This window comes from Gavia stellata, chromosome 2 (assembly GCF_030936135.1).
Source record: "Gavia stellata isolate bGavSte3 chromosome 2, bGavSte3.hap2, whole genome shotgun sequence".
Lineage (NCBI taxonomy): Eukaryota > Metazoa > Chordata > Aves > Gaviiformes > Gaviidae > Gavia > Gavia stellata.
This window is the reverse complement of record NC_082595.1, coordinates 41666290-41685301: the sequence shown is the minus strand read 5'-3', so window position 1 is coordinate 41685301 and position 19012 is coordinate 41666290. Positions and strand designations below refer to the sequence as shown.

The following is a 19012-nucleotide window of genomic DNA, read 5'->3' as shown; positions in this document are numbered from 1 at the left end:
TCAGGCTTATCGGAATCTACCAAACAGTTACTTTTGCAAGGCTGCAGAGACAGCAAACCTTATCTCTTTCTGGCCTCGGTAGCCAGCATACAGGCGGCTCTTTCTGCAGCAGAAGGGTGCCGCTCCCCGCACGCATCAGGCCTTTGCAGGAGCTGTGCCTTAGGGCAGCACCGAGTGAGCTGCTGCTGCAGGTCTGGGCCTTATTTCTGCTGTTGCCTTATCGTTTCCTGACTTGATTCAGACCGGCACTGAATACAGCTAGCGATCCAGAACGGAATCTGCATTTTCCCTTCAGAGCCCACTGAAGCAGCTTAGTATTTCACATGTGCATTTTATGCACATACATCACTGATGCAAGCCAGTGCTGTGTCACGCTTTTTCCTCTTTAACGGCTGTCCAAGCTGGATGGAAGCTCACCTACCAGGGAAGACAGCGGCTGGAAGAAGCTGCTGCCTTTGCCACATCAATTTCTCCAGCTTTTGGGGTCTTATGAAACAGGAAGTACGGTTCTACACGCATTTGAGGCGCAATCCAAGTCGACTTGTGAGGAACCAGTTGAGCCTCCTTTTGGCTGAAAGGCAAGCGGTGAGTTTGCAGACGACAGCACTAGATGGTGCAGTCACACCGGTGCAACCACCCGGGCGTCCTGGCTCGCTGGCTGGCAGCCCTTCACGGGGGCAGGCACTGCTCACCCCAAAGAGCATTTCTGTAACAGCGTTCCTATACCAAGGGGCTGCACTGGAAAGCCAAAGGGGGCAGAAAGGACTCTTGCAGCAGGCTTGCCCGAGGGAGCAGAGCCCTTTGCATGGCGGGCCGCAGCGCACTCAAAAACACAAAGTCCCGAGGCTTGCAGCATCAGGTACACAAGGGAAGACCTTTTTGCATCTTCACTGACACAAAAATATGTAATTTAAAATAGTATTAAATTTTATTTTCTATTTTTATATATATATATATAAAATATACCGTCGCATCTGCCATTCTGGACTGACCAAAACCATTTCCCCTGAAAAAGAGTTGACTCCAAATCACCACTTCATGGTGCCATAGTTAGTCAGCCCCTGCAAGTGCAGCCCTGGACGAGGACAAACACATGCTTTTGGGCAGCCCTGAACATTGACACTGGTCACAGCCTCTGTGCTGGTGTTAAACTGCCAGCGTGAGCTTCTGTCCCAGCAGAAGCAGGTCTTTCCTGGCTGCCCTACAAAAGAGTAAAGTATGGAAAACAGGGAGGGCTACGCACACATTGGGTCAGGTCCTTCCACCCCAACAGCAGTACTTGAAGGATGTGAAAGGAAATAGTCACTCAAAAGCATATGATTTGCATGTGCTGATGAGGAAAGGAAGGTGAAGCCCCCTCACTAAACCACCACCACTCCAGTTGCTGGCACACAGGCCTCCACACACAGATGTGTGCACAGAATAGCGAGTCATAATTGTTCAATAGTAATCTTACTCTTTGATATGACTGCATTCTTACACAGAATCTTTTTTTAAAATCTCATTTGGAGGCATACAAGAGACATCTTTGGCAATACTGATAAAGGAAAGACACCGAGGACAAGTCCTGATTTGTGTACAAGAACTGAAGAACCTTCAGAGAAACTTCACCCTTGTTCGCTGAGTTTATTAAAGTTCAAAGCTTTCCTGCCCTACTTATTATTTTTCAATTAAGCTGTAGTATGATCTCCATTTAAAAAAAAACATACCACAGGCGTGACTTGAAGGGTGTAAGTATAAGGTTTGTGTAAGGAACACGCTCCTTTTCCCTACACCGTCAAGCATCGACAGCTGTGGTGCCAGGGCAGCAACCTACACGCCGAACTGGACCTCGGAGAGGCCGGCGCGTGCAGGTTCACCGAAGTAACGGCAAGTTAACACGGCGCATCCCACCTGCCGGCAGGGCGGCGGGGCCTCCCCTGCCCCGGGAAGGGAGGCGAGGACGGCCGCGGGGGAGCTGGGGGCGAGGCGCGGCGGGCCGGGGCGTGCCGGGCGCGCAGGCTGCGGGGCGGGAGGGCGCGGCCCGCCGGAGGCTGGCACTCACGGCTCGGCGGCGTCCAGCGACGCTCGATACTTCGGGCGGGCGGGCAGGGCGCGGGGCCGCTGCAGGCGCCGTGGGGATCGATGGGGGCCGCTGCAGGCGCCGTGGGGATCGATGGGGGCCGCCGCGGAGTCGCGGGCGGGGGCGGGTCTGGTCCGCAGCAGCCGCGCGCCTCACTGAGAGAGCTGTAACGGTCGGCAGCGCCGCGGCAGCGCGCGAGCGGGGCGGGGGCGGGGGGGGACGCTGCGCATGCGCGGGGCGGCAGGGCGGCCGTGGCGCTGATGACGTTGCCGGTGGCGTTGTCGCAGGTGCCGGGCGGCCGTTACCCCCCCTCCCGCCTCAAGCGGGTTTCCCCCTTCCGCCAGTGTCACAGCTTGTGTGCGTGCGCGGACATGTCCCCCGCCCGGTGCTGGGTGTCTGGGGAGTTTCGCGGGCTTGCCACGCCCGAAACCTGCTACTGGCGTGGGTAGCAGAAATGGAGTCCTCCCAGCTGGTTTAGTAACACCACAATTTGAGTTAAAACTGGACTGACTGGGCAACGTATCGTCTTTCCCACAGGCCAGAGTGATTTTGAGGCCCGAGTATTGCTGCCCTGTGGAGTCCCCGTGGGTAAAGGTGTGTCTCAGAGCAAAGGGCCGTGATGTCACCGGTCTTCCCTGAGCTCCATCTGCCGCAAGCGAAACAAAAGCAAAAATCAGTGGAAGGAATTGGCTGAAATCTGGAATCGGCTTTCATCTGTGTGCAGAGCTGTGCCATGCGGAGGGGAGACCCAATGTGTGGTGAAACGGCAGCTCAAGCTAAGCAGGGAGAGAATGAAAGACAGCTAAGCAGTTACTCAGGAAGCAGCCACCTAAACTGTGACCATGCTTGTAAGGACACCACCTTTCCTGTTTTGGGGTGGGGTTTGGGTCTTTGTTTTGTTTTGGGGTTTTTACATTCTATTAACTGTTTCCTCTTAAGAGAGTGGGAACATACAGGGCACAGAAGTAACACTGAGGTATTTTATAGAGGATTTTGACATTGCAGAGGTTTCTGCGATAACTTTGCGAGGCAGATATGTTACTTTGGCAGCTTGCAATGACAATAGTTTTCACTATGCAGTCGGACCATGCCCCCATCTTACAGTAAGAGTGGAAGCAGGAGCTTCTGCCTTTGAATGCCTTTCACAGATGGAGCTGAGAACGCATGGCTTCTGCTCTGCCAAGCTAGGGGTAGCAGTGCTCCAATGATAGGGCTCCTCTTAGGGCTGGTGCTTTCCCTTTGCCCCTGCCAGCCAGGCAAGAGAAGATGCTACCAAATGCAGTTTACTTGTCCCAGAGAATGGGAGCCCACCTTCAGTTCTCATTAGCTTGAGGGTCAGAAATCTCTCAGCATGGTATTTGCATCTGTGTCTTAAAGAGAAGAGCATAATAGAAATTTGGAGATGATGGTTGTATTGATGGTTTTTTCCCCTTCACAAACTGTGAGAGTTGGATCCTCTTGCTCCTAAAGGAGTTGCTTTCTGCTCCAAAAAAAGAAGTTGTCCTACAGAAATTAGAAGTTCTCAAGACCTGTATTTGTGTCTCAGCACAAGTCCTTGGTAGACCCATGAGAAAGTCACCTAGTGTTGCAATGTCATGTAAAACATTTTCCTGCTTCTGATACTCCTGCAAGGGAGGGTGAGGTGATGGCTTACTCTGCATCTGGCCACACCCTGCTGATGGTCTCCTCCATAGTGCTTACAGGAGTCGAGGTTTTTGTGTGGTGAGATGAAACAAGTGCAGCTGCTGCTGCCGCCAAGAGGATTTATTTGCTCTGGCATGTAGCTGCTGGTAGTGGTACTCACTTGCAGTGCCACACCTCAGTGGTGACTCTTACATGAGAAATGAGCACATTTATTTCCTATTGCTGTCAAGGAATGTGATTAAACATGGCTCTGAGAACCAAGAAATAGGGATACAATACCACTGGCACTTAGCACTGATGTGTCCGCCACTGAGCATAAGGGAGAGAGGTCATTTGCAAAAGAGTAACACTCTAGGCTTTAAGCTGCCTCTTGGATAGCATTGAATTGCTCTGACTGAAACAGGTGGTTTTGCAGAAGCGCTAGCTTGCAAGCACTATAGAAGAGGGCAGTTCCCCAGTTTGTCTTTAAAACCTACCAAGTGAGTGGCAAAATCCTTCAGTGTCTGATGGAACCAAGAGGGTGCATTTCTTGGTATCATCCTGCGGTAAGAAATGTATTAAGATTACACAGGCAAGTTGCTCCGGCTACTCAGAAACCCAAGAGAGGCTCCAGAAAATAACCTGAGCAAGTCAAACACCTGTTGAAGAGACAGTTAGGTCCAGGAAGGACACTGCCTCTCCAGCTGACAGGGGTGTTTGTGTCAAAGGTTTACATTGCAGCCAGCCACCCTGGACCTGTCAAGAAGGCCACAACCCCAGGGCTCTCTTAGGCTGCTGTTTTGACGCAGAAAAGCCACAACCCAGAACAAGTCATCTAAATGTGACTGAGGGGCCACAGCCTGCCTCCCAAAGAGTTTTTCACCTTGCGCCAGGGCTGGGGGTTTTGGACAAGGCTCAACTTGCAACCAGGGTGTAGGTTTAGGATTAGGGTTAGGATTGGGAGAGAAACAGAGCGGGAACCTTTCACTGGAGTGGGGCTGCAAAGGAGCTGCCAGAGGAAGGGGGAGGCTGCAAAAAGTCTGTGTAACAACTGGCAGAGAGTGCGGGCACAGGATGCTGCCTGTTCAGCTGGAATGACACCAAACGAGTATTTCAAGCGTTGCAGCACTAAACAGAATGTGCTTTTCTCCCTTCTTTCTCTGTCTTTTCTTCCCTGATTTCAGCTTCAGTTTTCCCTTTCACCTGAGAGCATGTGCAGGAGATGCCCCTCTTTCTGTCCCTGTCTCTTCATAGGAAAGGGGAGAAGGAGGCAGAGGAGTCCTTGCTGCCCCCCGTGAGGTGAGTGGGTTGAGATATCTGCCGGGATCTTCGGGCAGTTGTGCAGACCTTTGCATGGAGCACACATGTAGCTATACTGAGCATTAAAGGCATTGCTTTTTAATGACCATGACAAAAAGGTGAAGTCTTCAAAAGAGCAACTGTTAGCATCCCTGAATTAATCCTCGTGGATAAAGCTCCTTGTTTCTGCCACAGCCTTGGCAGTTGTTCTCTAAGACTGGCATCTCTCCGAATGACACATGAATGCTTAGCACATCTGACAATTAAAAAAGCTTTATTAATGACAACTTAGTCTCTCAAGACCATCTTATTTTCCCAAGCAGTTCTCAGAGATGGAGATAACAAAGGTCTCAGTTAAGCAAGTGCAGTAAGTATCCTAGGGAGAGACTATACCTGTCATCTTTTCTGGTTCAGATTTCACTGAAGTGCAAAAAGCTTTGGGAGGCACTCCATGCTCACCGTGGAAAGAAACTCATGCTCTTTCGGATTTTCAAAAAGCTTTACTAGAGGGAAAGTGTATTTGCCCTCATGATGACCCTACTGCCCAGTTTCACACTCTTCCTGCAAAGACATGATCTCTGGTTTCCTATTCAAAATTAGGTTTTCTTTTCATAATTGCGTACTAGCAGTCTTATTGTTATATATGACTGCATTCTTACACAAAATTCTGCCATGATTTGGAGCCCAAAGTGATGGGGTGTTGCATGGATCCAGGCAGCCCCTATTGATCTAGTCTCCACCAATATCCTTTGCCTCCCACCTGGACGTATAGTGAAAGGGGCAACGTAGGGTGGACGAGTCCCAGTGACTGATACACATTTATGGTTTTCTTTAACAGCTCTGGGGGCCTCGTTATGTTGTGGGGTCCATTCCCAGGTTGCATTTTGCTTTACTAAGTTATGGAGTGGTCAGGCTATTATACGAAAACCAGGAATATGTGCCCTCCAAGATCCTGAAGTCCCTAGCACAGCACATAACTCCTTTCCTATTCTGGGGCAGGGGTAACCCTTGGATTTCTTGTAGCCCCTCATCGGGGGCTATTTTTCTCCCACCTATCCATCTGACTCCCCAAAAGATGAATTCGTGACTGGGCCCTTGTTTCTGTTCTTCTGGTATCTCTACCCCAGTTGACTGTGGGTGTGTTGTAGCAAGTGTCCGTAGCCTGTTTACAGGTTCCGCGAAGTGGCCACCTCTTAAGACATCACGATGCGCTGCCCCACAGTGACCTCTTGTGGAAATTTTAACATTTCCAGCCCTTTAGCCAATGTCGCATGAGCTACACGTATGGTGGGACTATGGTTTAAGCCTTGCAATAGGAGAATAAAGGTATACTGGAGTCCCTGCCAGATGAGAACAAACCTCATCTTATCTGCCTCCAGTGCTGGGATCATAAAAACCGTATCTTTCACATCGATAGTTGCTATCCATCATTGAGGATTGACTATATCAGCTATACTGGGAACAGCTGCAGTGACCGGTTTGGCAGCAACGGTTAGGCCTCCATTATCTGCTGTTAGTCGCCACTTGCCATTAGGTTTCTTTTGAGGCCATACAGGAGACTTGTAGAGACAGGAGGCTTGCCAAGGATTCCCTGTTCTTTCGCCTGTTTTGTCAGTTCAGTAAGAGGATGGATAGCATCAGGAGGGAACTTGCAATGTGGAGTGCTAACTAGCTTGCTATGAGCTAAGGCGGCATCTGTAACAGGCTAACAGGGGTGCATCGATATGAGGCAAACTGTGGTGAAGGGGGTGGTTGTCCTTGTTTAGTATTTTCCTCATGGGTCCACCCACAACTGACCCTTCACTAAATCCATACCTGAAAGGCACCTATCATGAGGATCTAAGAGTAAAGTTGGGTGGACTGCTGGTCCATTAGACAGAATTAATTTAGCCCTAGCCAGTGGGTGGGTAGTACTTGCCCATGGATGCCTACAATTAAAATGAATTGTTTGCTAAGTGGAGGCTGTCCTTGGTAAGTGCCCTTATCTACCATCTACATTTGGGCTCCTGTGTTGATGGGACGTGGTCATTAACTGCCACCATCACCTCCGTACTTGTATCCTCAGCAGGGCAAGTAGCAGCCACTCCCGACTGCCACAGGATCAAGCCCTGACCTTGGTTTTCTGCATATTCATGGTCAGTGCTGACAGATGTGGGTATTCCAGAGCTTACATCCCTAAAATCCTCTGCCTTAGTCATTACTTTCTTAAGTCGTACTGTGTTACTGCCATCCCTGGGTTCAGATCCCAGAGGACTGCTGTGAAGAGTCGATGAGACAAACTCAGCCAATGGCTGATAAACAGGTGTTGTCAGCACATTTAACTGACTCAGAGTTTGCTCTTTGTCTAAACACATTTTCCGTAGCCACTTACGCTCAGTGGTGACTGCGAGTGCTCCTCTATTTCCCCATTTTGCTTTCTCCTTTCTGCATAGAGACAGGCTAGCTCTTTTCCATTACATTTACTTTAGCTGAGGTTCTCCTCTGTTTTTTATCATTTGTGGTATATACTGGCATATTTGCTAACATACTCCGGAAGACCTCTTGGAAGGTATTACCATTCAACCCTGGCTAAGGTTAATGATTCCAATGCTCCCTGTGCTCCATCATGATGCAGGTGTCCTCTCTATCACCCCAGGAAGCCGGAGAGCCTCAGCAGCCCAGCTGCTGGTGGATCCACTTCCAAAAGCTTTTTGGGGTAAGCTGGCGTATTCCTGCCTTCAGCTTGGAAGTCTGGTCTACACCTTTCCTGTGGCTTGTTGCAGTTACTTCTGAAGACTTTCAGGCTTATCGGAATCTACCAAACAGTTACTTTTGCAAGGCTGCAGAGACAGCAAACCTTATCTCTTTCTGGCCTTGGTAGCCAGCATAGAGGCGGCTCTTTCTGCAGCAGAAGGGTGCCGCTCCCCGTACGCATCAGGCCTTTGCAGGAGCTGTGCCTTAGGGCAGCACCGAGTGAGCTGCTGCTGCAGGTCTGGGCCTTATTTCTGCTGTTGCCTTATCGTTTCCTGACTTGATTCAGACCGGCACTGAATACAGCTAGCGATCCAGAACGGAATCTGCATTTTCCCTTCAGAGCCCACTGAAGCAGCTTAGTATTTCACATGTGCATTTTATGCACATACATCACTGATGCAAGCCAGGGCTGTGTCACGCTTTTTCCTCTTTAACGGCTGTCCAAGCTGGATGGAAGCTCACCTACCAGGGAAGACAGCGGCTGGAAGAAGCTGCTGCCTTTGCCACATCAATTTCTCCAGCTTTTGGGGTCTTATGAAACAGGAAGTACGGTTCTACACGCATTTGAGGCGCAATCCAAGTCGACTTGTGAGGAACCAGTTGAGCTTCTTTTTGGCTGAAAGGCAAGCGGTGAGTTTGCAGACGACAGCACTAGATGGTGCAGTCACACCGGTGCAACCACCCGGGCGTCCTGGCTCGCTGGCTGGCAGCCCTTCACGGGGGCAGGCACTGCTCACCCCAAAGAGCATTTCTGTAACAGCGTTCCTATACCAAGGGGCTGCACTGGAAAGCCAAAGGGGGCAGAAAGGACTCTCACAGCCCTATCTTGCAGCAGGCTTGCCCGAGGGAGCAGAGCCCTTTGCATGGCGGGCTGCAGCGCACTCAAAAACACAAAGTCCCGAGGCTTGCAGCGTCAGGTACACAAGGGAGGACCTTTTCACATCTTCACTGATGAGAAAAACTTTCGTATACTGTTGCATCTGCCATGCAGGGCTGACCAGGACCAGGCTGGTGCCTTGGTGTCACTCAACCGTTCAGAAGGCAGAAGACAACACTTTCACTGCCACTGACCTGCCCTTGTCCTCAGCATCTTGGCGAGGACACTCTGTGCTATGGGAAGACCTGTGGGAGGGCCTTGGATGAGTATCTCTCCCACTGTAAGCACTTTGAGGTAATGATAGATAGATAGATAGATAGATAGATAGATAGATAGGAATATATGTAGGAATAGATGTTCTGAAGGGTGAGAGACAGAGCAAGACAGTTTCCTAAACTCCAGGATGCATCACTGTTCTTGAAATCTTTGCCTCTGTGGAGAAAGGGAAGCCTTTCTTTGGGTTCCTGCGGGAATTGACGCTGGAGGCAGAAGAAAGTGTTGGAGAGCAGCAAAAAACAGCGTCCTCAGTGAGCAGCCCCTGGTATGCTCAGGCGTGACAGGTCCCCCTGGACCTGAGTGAGGAGAATATGATGGGAAGGGGAAATGAGCCTTGAGGGGCATTCTGTGTCTCCCACACTCTGTTGGCAGTGCTGCCAGGAGAGAGCCATGAGTTGACAAGCAGGTGGCAAAGAAACTTCAGTGGGGTAGAAATGCCAGCACTTCGCTGCACACTGTGTTCCAGCTGCCCCAGGGAAGTGCAAGGCCCAGGGGAAGTAACTGGGCTTCAGTGTGGCTGCTGCAGTTCCCTGTCTCCATGTCTGGAGAGGAGGCAGAGCCTGAGCATGTCCTGCCGGTGTGAGTGTACAAGTATGCATGCATGTGCGTGCATACACACACACTGTGTGCACAAATGTCCAGCTGCTTCTCCAGCCTGGCATGCCACCTTCCCAGGGAGGTGAGAAATGTTAGTTCTCCAAGCATCAGCACTACTACTCCCTCTATTTAATTTTCTCTGCTTAAAAAACAGAGTATCTTTTCCCTTTAGGGACACTGTTCCCATGGTTTTGTTACATTTTGAGTTCACAATGGAATCAAAAAGCAGTGTAGATTTTTCACTGGAACATTAAAACAGGCTAACCTCAGCACTGCTCATTCGACAGTGTATTTTAAGCTCTTGTGAGCTGAAGATTCATTAATATTTCAGTCTAGCTCATTTAAAATTCAAACGTAACCTTCTAAACTTTGGTCTGTGTCCTATATCTAAAGTAGGAGCCAGTTAGATGGTTTTGGTGTCTCCCTTTCTATTACTTAAGCAAACAGGTCATGAGGGGAAAAACCGAGCTACACTGAACTTTACACGTCACAGATCATAATTAGTTGTCCAGATATTTTCATATTTCTTGTTTTTAGCAAATTTTAAAAACTCTTACCCCCCCCTCCTCCTGCAGAAAGAAAAAGCACTAGCTTCACAGCACCTTTGGGTCATTGCTCAGTGTTACTTTAAAGCTATGAATTTATCTTTAAAGTGAAGATATTCTTACTTTAAATATTCATATGTATGTATGAACTTCATCACAGAGATGCCACTGTTTCCATAAAGCCTTTATCTGCTGCAGTTAAGTATTTATTGATGGACTTCCTTTGTTCTAAAGCTAGTTTTCTTTCCACTATATACAGGTGGAATCCACTTCCATTTTGGGTTTTTGTTGTTTGTTTTTGTTGTTGTTTTTTGTTGGTTTTTGTGTGGGGTTTTGGGGAGGTGGGTGCAGGTTTTTTTAATGATGGGGGTTTGTACATAGCAATGAGTAGCTCAGAACGTTTCTGCCTGGAGGAACAGCCCATGGTCACAGCAGGCTCGAGCTCTGGAAAAGCATATTGGGTTAAAACGCAGTTGGCTTGAGAACAGAGAGTATAAAAGTTCAGTACATAAAACGTAAGCTCCATAGCCAGTACAGTATATTTCCTGACTACAGGACAAAAGGTAGGGAATAAAGAAACAAGATCCCACCTTTCCCCTTCCATTTCCCACGTGTCTGTGCAGAGCGGGATCCGCAGCCCCCAGGAAGCTCTCACTCTTTGTATGCCATCCTGCTTCCCCCCGCTGCTCTGGAGGAGCTGTTTTACTTTCTTGTGTTGCCACAAACAGGTCACTAATTAATGTTCACAGAATCACAGAATCACTAAGGTTGGAAAAGACCTGTAAGATCATCAAGTCCAACCATCAACTAACACCACCATGCCCATTAAACCATGTCCCACAATGCCTCGTCCACACGTTCCTTGAACACCTCCAGGGATGGTGACTCCACCACTTCCCTGGGCAGCTTATTCCAGTGTTTCACCACCCTCTCAGTAAAGAAATTTTTCCTAATATCGAGTCTAAACCTCCCCTGGCACAACTTGAGGCCATTTGCTCTTGTTCTGTCACTTGTCACTTGGGAGAAGAGGCCAACACCCACTTCTCTGCAACCTCCTTTCAGGTAGTTGTAAAGAGCAATAAGGTCTCCCCTCAGCCTCCTCCAGACTGAACAACCCCAGTTCCCTCAGCTGCTCCTCATAAGACTTGTGCTCCAGACCCCTCACCAGCTTTGTCGCCAGCTTCGTCGCCCTTCTCTGGACACGCTTTCAATAAAAGCACTCACTTTTCAACTCATTTCAACCTTTTTCTGGTTTTGCAACAGATTGTGGAGCCTCTCTGATTTTCTTCTAATGCCAAGTTTGTCATAATAAACAGTTCTGTTTCCAGTAACAGCAATCTTACATCACTTGATGCATGTTTGTCTCCGCTCCTGCAGTCCTCCAACTGTGCTCTTCTGCCTCCCTGCATGTTGTCAGTAGGCCTATATCTCACTGACACTGCCCTGCTAGTTGTACCTTGCCAGTCAAGTGGGACAGTTAATCATTACGTAGTTTACAACTCAAAATTCAAGAGGCGTTACACTATTTTTCAGCGATGTGCCAAGGTTCCCTGTTTCTACAGTATGTTACAGAGCTATAACACGTTGGTTTGCCATAGCACATCATCACTGTGCTCCTGTACATTAGCCACAACCAAAAATAGGAGTTTTTGAAGTTTTAAGCAAAATCAGCTCTGCTGCTTAGATTGTAAGGTTTGATGCTCCGCAGTGACCCAAGTTCTTAATAGGAAAGTGAAAACAAAATGTGATGTCTCTTTTATTGGAAAAATAAATAACTAATAAAGAACAGGAATGTCCAGAGCCTTGAGACACATCAAGAAATGATTACAGAAAGAAGTATTGTATTTGTTCTTTCCATGAACAGCTATTGGTTATGAGTGAAAGGAAAAAAAAAAGTAATTTCAACATAGTCAATATGCTGCCATAGTGAATATGAGCCTACTTCTACCAATCGATATCAATACTGGCTGAAAGGGTTCGTCTGGGTTTTTTTTAAATTAAATATACTTTTGTATGAAGAACTGTAAGCAATATGCCCAGCCTTTGCCACACCATTCATACTGATGCAGGTTCCTCCTCCGCATCTGCGAGGCATTAACTGGCTCTGCTGTGGGGAGGAGAGAGGATGTATGAGCCTGAATCCAATTGCAGGATCAAGACAGATTATGCAAAAATCCAATAAAAGCATTTCCCCAGCAGGGAGACATGCCAAAGAGAATAATGCTATTTTCAAGATTGTTCAGCAAATACTCTAGTTTAGAAGAGTTTGTGTCAGCTACAGAATAAGGGCAGGTCATATTTGTCTTTGTAATTCTTAATTGCTGTCATGAAATAATAGTGAGAACACCATCTGGGAGATAAAAAACCCAAATGTATTTGGGCTAAGAAAAGTTTGCTCTGAATAAACACCCACATTGCCACCAGGGACTGTGGGGAGGCTACCTTTCCAGTCAGCATCTCAAACAGTTCGGCCGACATTTCCCCCTTGCCCTATCTTCCCCAAGCACAGTCTTCCCTCAGAGCTGTAAGTAACCCTCCAGACTCCTTTGCTTTAGTGAGCCAGCCTTGAAACTTTACTTTTTCCAGCCACCTCTTCAACTACAAAAGCAAGTGAAATTCAAATCCCAAGCCTAGCCTCCTCCCATGTTTGCCCTCCTCCCATGTTTGCCCTCCTCCCTTGACATCTTGCCAGAGGGTCTCGGCACACACAAGAGGCAATCCTAGCACTGGTGGCTGGGGCCAGATGCACAAGCGCGTGAAACTCACAGTTGCTCCCAACGCTGTACGGAGCAGAGGCAGCCTGGGACCCTGAATTGCCTTGGGTCTGGGCGGCCTGAAGCCCTGGGCATGCACTACCCAGGTAGCTACTCTCAAATATAGGCTGAGCATCACCTCGCTCTGTCTTTTAGTCTGTGAGCTTCATGGCTACCACTGGAAAGGTGAAAGAGAGAAGGGTTAGTACAGGTAGTTGTGTGTCAGTGTCGTGTTTAGTCCCAGCCGGACTAATCACCACACAGCCGCTCACTCACTTCCCTTCCTCAGCTGGACAGGAGAGAGAAAATATGAGGAAAGGCTCGTAGGTTGAGACAAGGACATAGAGAGGCCACTCACCAATTACTATCATGGGCAAAATAGACTTAACTTGGGAAAATTAGTTTAATTTATTACCAATCAAAATCAGAGTAGGATAATGAGAAATAAAACCAAATCTTAAAAAAACACCTTCCCCCCACCCCTCCCTTCTTCCCGGGCTCAACTTCACTCCCGATTTTCTCTAGCTCCCCCACCCTGAGCAGTGCAGGGGGATGGGGAATCGGGGTTGCGGTCAGCTCATCACAAGTTGTTTCTGCCGCTCCTTCCTCCTCACACTCTTCCCCTGCTGCAGCGTGGGGTCCCTCCCACGGGAGACAGTTCTCCATGAACTTCTCCAATGTGGGTCCTTCCCACAGGCTGCAGTTCTTCATGAACTGCTCCAGCATGGGTCCTTTCCATGGGGTGCAGTCCTTCAGGAACAGACTGCTCCACCATGGGTCCCCCACAGGGTTACAAGTCCTGCCAGCAAACCTGCTCCAGCGTGGGCTCCTCTCCATGGGTCCACAGGTCCTGCCAGGAGCCTGCTCCAGTGCAGGCTTCCCGCAGGGTCACAGCCTCCTTCAAGCATCCACCTGCTCTGGTGTGGGGTCCTCCACGGGCTGCAGGTGGATATCTGCTCCACCGTGGACCTCCATGGGCTGCAGGGGGACAGCCTGCCTCACCATGGTCTTCATCACGGGCTGCAGGGGAATCTCTGCTCCCGTGCCTGGAGCACCTCTTCCTCCTTCTTCACTGACCTTGGTGTCTGCAGAGTTGTTTCTCTCACATATTCTCACTCCTCCCCGGCTGCCGTTTCCCAGTTTTCCCCCCCCTTCTTAAATATGTTATCACAGAGGCGCTACCACTGTTGCTGATTAGCTCAGCCTTAGCCAGTGGCAGGTCCGTCTTGGAGCCGGCTGGCATTCGCTCTATTGGACATAGGGGAAGTTTCTAGCAGCTTCTCACAGAAGCCACCCCTATAGCCCTCCCGCTACCAAAACGCTGCCACGCAAACCCAATACAGTCAGGTTTTCTGCTTCATACAGCCATTTCTCTGGGAAATAACAGTCACTGTTGACTACGTCATGCCGACCCTGGGACTGTCTGCTGAAAATCTTCAAGAAATGAGTTTAAAAGTTCACAGGGTACCTGCTTACCAAGCAGAGAGACAGATAGCTCAAGCAGGGGAGAGGAGCCGGCATCCCTGCAAGGCCAAGGGTCCACAGAAGACTCCGCAAGGGGACAGTTGTGTGGGAAGGAGGCAGGGATTGCTGTCAGGCTGCTTCCTGAAGGCTTCTTGGGATGTCTGCCTTTCAGGACAGCAGCTGGCTTGTAAATTCCTTGCAGTTTTTTACAATTCCCTCTTGTCTAGCTGCTTAGAGGAAAAAGTATCTTGCTGGTTATTCTTTCTAGTCTGGTGCCTTTGTAGGAGGGACAGGGACATATCTGTAGGCTAGATTATGAGGACAGGGTCAAGCTGCCACAGGACTTCACACAGAGACCATCCCCAGAAAGCAGCTCCCATGGCATATTGGACTTCTGCTTCCCTCATTTCATCATATCATCAGTCCCAGCACCAAGGGCTGAGGCATGTGGATTTTTCAAGCTCTGGAAATGGATGCTATTTTCAAGTATGAACAGGAGACACTACTTAAAAACGTTCCTCCAATTTTAAAGAGTTGATATTTTTTCAAGAGGATGTTGGTGCAGAACAGCCATGGGCCTTTACTACAGCCTTATCTTTCATTCTCACTTTTGTAAAGACTAAATTTAGTGTCCAACTAGAAATGACATCAGCCCTAAATTAGATATTAATATTGTGGTGGCCAAGTGCCCATCTTGTTCGCAGCATCTTAAAATGTTCAAAGAGCTAAGAGTTACCCTCTTTTACCACACCTCATCTATCCCCCTGAAATCAAGACTCCAAACCCTGTGCTGCCAATCCCACTGGCCTTCTGCTCCACATTGCTCATTCCAAACCATATCCTTCCTTGCAGCGCCATCAGCCTCCTCAGGCCTGCTCCCCTCCCATGTGGCAGCGTGAACGACAAACATCCAGCGTTCGGCATCCAGACATGACCATCTCAGGAATCCTCTGTGCTTTTGGCAAGCTGCCTGCTCATCCCCAGGCGCTTGCTGTATCCAAGCTGTGCAGGTTCCTCAACGAGCACAGCTGCCTCCCACATGCTCTGGATCTGAATTGGAAAGCCAGATCCACTTCCATAGCTTGAGCTAATAGGCAGGATACTTGAGCTATTGCCAATAAAATAGCCTTACAAAAGAGAAAACAGCATACAAACCTCCCTGGGATGCAACAGGCTTGGTCTCCAATCCCTACTTTGATGCCTGTTTAGGGACTTCATGATAACCAGTAACAGAACAGTATAAATGCATAAACCTTGCAAAAGGACTGGCAGAGCTTGTGTGTCTTGAGCACAAAGTCTGGTGGGAGATGCTAGTTTGATCTATACCTCCAGGCCAGAGTTGGGCAGGGAGAGTCACCTGCAGTACGAGCCCCCTGATGCAATATGAAAGCAAGAAGAGGGGCAGGCATCCTGCAGTGTTTCAACATCCCTGCATTTGCTGTGACCAGTGCAGGTAAGTATTTGCAGATACTGGATTTAGCATCTTAGCTGATAGGAAGGTAAATGTGTAGCTTTACAAAATGAGTTCAGGTGTGAATCTATGCAAGTCTTTTGAGATACAAATGCTGCTAAACATCCTTGCCATAGAACATAGACAGCTGGAAAAATTTAATGTCTGAAGTCCAAGGTATATGAACATAAATCACAAGCACCTCTGGATGCTCGGTGCCATGAGGAGTATACCCCAGCTAAGCAGAAGTGGGGGGAGCCTAGAAGATACCAGTTACAGGCCTAAGGTCCCTAATCTACTACTCTATGCCAAATTTTCATGGATGTTCATGTTGTTGTTTTGTTGGGGTTTTTTTATACTTCAGTTACACCAGCAAGGCATATTTACTAATTTTTCATTCTGGTTCACTGAATACTGTTATCTATCTTGAATTTAATGGAGGTGTTGTTTCTTCAGAGTCTTCTGAAATACCTTATTCTTATAACTTCTTCTGAAGTATGCATATTTTATAGAAACTTACAAGCAAATTGCAGTTTAATTCTGTAATTAGTTCCTTTAATTCACATCAAAAGCTAAACGTCAGTCAACAAAAAATGAATTGTCAGGAGCAAATCTAACTCCCTGAAGATGAAGCAACCATCAGAAAATAATTCACACTAAGCAAGCTGAAAAAACCACCACGTACACACATCAGAACAAATTTGTAGTTGTGTTTTATTTAATCAATGAAAATCTACCTTAAAAACACAAAATCGAAGTTGGTAACCCAATACATTGGATTAAAGAAAGCTTCAAGCTTTTAAGCACAAGCCAGAAGTCACAGTCTCAAATAAGAGTTTTAGAGGCCAAAGCAATACGCTGGAACAAAGTAGTATCTTTATGTGGAGGCATGCTCCTTGCACCATTAGTGTGGTTTCGGGTGCAGTATTTTTTTAGCTGTCAGTTACAGGAAGCTTTTGTATTTGTTTTATAGTTACATTTGTTGCATTGCTTACCTAGGCCCTGGATTAATGGAGAAAACAGGCAAGTTTAAGCACTTGCCTGTCCACTTACTACCAACAGACATTTTACATTGTGGTAAAGCTAGCTTTATTTAAATGAGGTTCAGACAAGAATTAACTTTACATATTATTAACAGCTTTGGAGCTACAAACATAAGAATCAGGATTACACAGGTCATGCTACTGTTATTTTGTTTTACCTGCTGCAGTTATTGCAATATGGCTTAACGTACATAGGTATACAATTTGTACAAGTTCAGCCAAGTTTGCACTTGTGAGGTGTTATTAAGAGCATGATTAACTTGCAAGCCAACTCAAACCTGTGGAAACCAACCAAGGTTGTTGGAATTGCCCAAAGCTAAAGGGGAAAGCTGCCACTAATGATGGACAGAGATAAGACTGGATTGTTCAAAACCACCTTGTTCAGCTTTAAATATTTATATAATTTGCTCTGAGGTAAGGAAAAATCTTTTGATGCTTCCACACAGGGCAGCACCAGATGGTGCAATCACACCAGTGCAATCAGTCACATTGCTTGCTGTACGTGCAGCCTCAAAGAGAGGCAAGCACCTGCCGTAACAAGAGCATTTGTACACTAGAAGTTGATTTTAAAATAAATTACTATACAGGTAGGTTAGTGAGCTATTGTTCAACTTCATGGGCATTGGTTTCACAAAGTGCGATCTGTAACCTTCACTTTAGGAATCAGAGCAGAAAGTACGGACTTGTACCCCGTGTTTGACTTTAATGTAAACAAAAAGAGAGGACCAACTCCTCTTGTGGACAGACATCCCAGGACTCTTCAGTCTTGGGACTTCTTTCCATTGTTAAATCACCTTGCTCATTCTGGTCTACAGCTGTTGTCAGTCCAGTCCACCTTACATGAAGGTTTTTAAGATCTCAACATCCCAAAGGTCTCATCAGCATTTTGCAATCCAAGGCAGAATTTGTCTCCAAGCCCTTACCCTCCTTCCTACTCCCACCTCAGTGAAGACAGGGAATTGATAGGAGGGGGAAGGATTTCAGGAAAAGCTGTGGTGGGAAAGAGGTTCAGATGGGAGTTGGGAAAGGAGGAAGCTTGTATGCAGGAAGGCTGTTAGATGGTATATGTGTGGGTAAAGACTTGGGCTTGGAGCCAGCAGACTCTGGAATGAGAGAGGTGTGATTTGAGGGTTGTGGTATCACTGGGGTTGCTACATGAGCAAGACAGCAGGGAAATGGTAAGTCTGGAGCATTCTCAGAAACCAAGGACTGCAAGTAGAATTGATTGGTGGATCTGACACAGGTCAGGGCTCTCCTTTTGTCTTTAGAAATATCATATTCTACATTAAAATCAGAACTGGGTTTAGGATATACATATAAATATTCAAAGCAAGACAGCCAAGTTTTTGAGAGATTTTACAAGGGGAAAAACCTGGAACAATAAATAGGAAACTACATGTTATCAATTTTCGCTCCAATGGTATCAATTTCCTCTCCAGGCTACTCTACAAAATTCATTTAAGGGTACGCCTAAATGGTACAGAAGTATCATAGCTCTACATTAAAATCAGAACTGGGGTTAAGACATACACATAAATATTCAACACATTACAGTCCAGTCCTGAGACCTGAAGTCTGGAACAACAATCTGCCTTCAAGCAAGACTGTAGAAGTAATTTCTGACTAAGTTAGGCCTGCACAAACACAACTGAAGGACGGATACAGATACCTGAATGGGACTGAAAGGCAGCAATCCTGAGCATCTTGCTCAAGAATCTGTGCGTGATCCAGTTCCTGCTGTTTGATAAAGACACGTCTGCTACTCAGCCAGAAGTTTCATGTTCTCATCAGTCAGCCCTCCTCTTCCCCCTCACACACGAGTCGAGCAGCATCTACGGCTACTCGTAGGTCAAATCAAGGCAGCTACGGAAGATGTGGGGGGTAAGGGAGACTGCAGAAAGAAGGCAGGGTGATTCAGGGATGAGTGGAGGGATTCAAGGAGATGGGACAGACAGGACACATGTGAAGTGAGGGGATGGCAATAACTGTGGCACAAATTTAAGTGGTCTGTCCATTCACTCAGTTGTGCATCTCCAGTCTACATGGTATATTTTGGGCAGAGACAAATGACCTTCGAATGGAACACACGTGTGAATATAGCCAGCATTAAAGGCATTGTTTTTTTAATAGAAATGACAAAAAAGGTGAGGTCTTCAAAAGAGCAGATGTTAGCATCCAAGAATAAAGGGTAGTGAATAAAGCTCCTGGTTCTGTCACAGGATTGTCAGTTGTTCTCTAGGACTGGCATCTCTCCAAATGCCACATGGATGCTTAGCACATCTGAAAGAAA

General features: G+C 47.4%; 1 protein-coding gene across 2 annotated transcripts in view; it reads right to left on the bottom strand.

Annotated features, from left to right (window-relative positions):
- Positions 1–16374: 16374 nt before the first annotated feature.
- Positions 16375–19012, bottom strand: part of AKAP12 (A-kinase anchoring protein 12) — a 31564-nt gene continuing 28926 nt past the window's right edge. For both annotated transcript variants that reach the window (XM_059828866.1, XM_059828872.1), the window contains one exon: positions 16375–19002. In XM_059828866.1, coding sequence (XP_059684849.1) covers positions 18994–19002 — 9 coding nt within the window. In that variant the 3' untranslated portion in view covers positions 16375–18993. The remainder of the gene's footprint in view (positions 19003–19012) is intronic.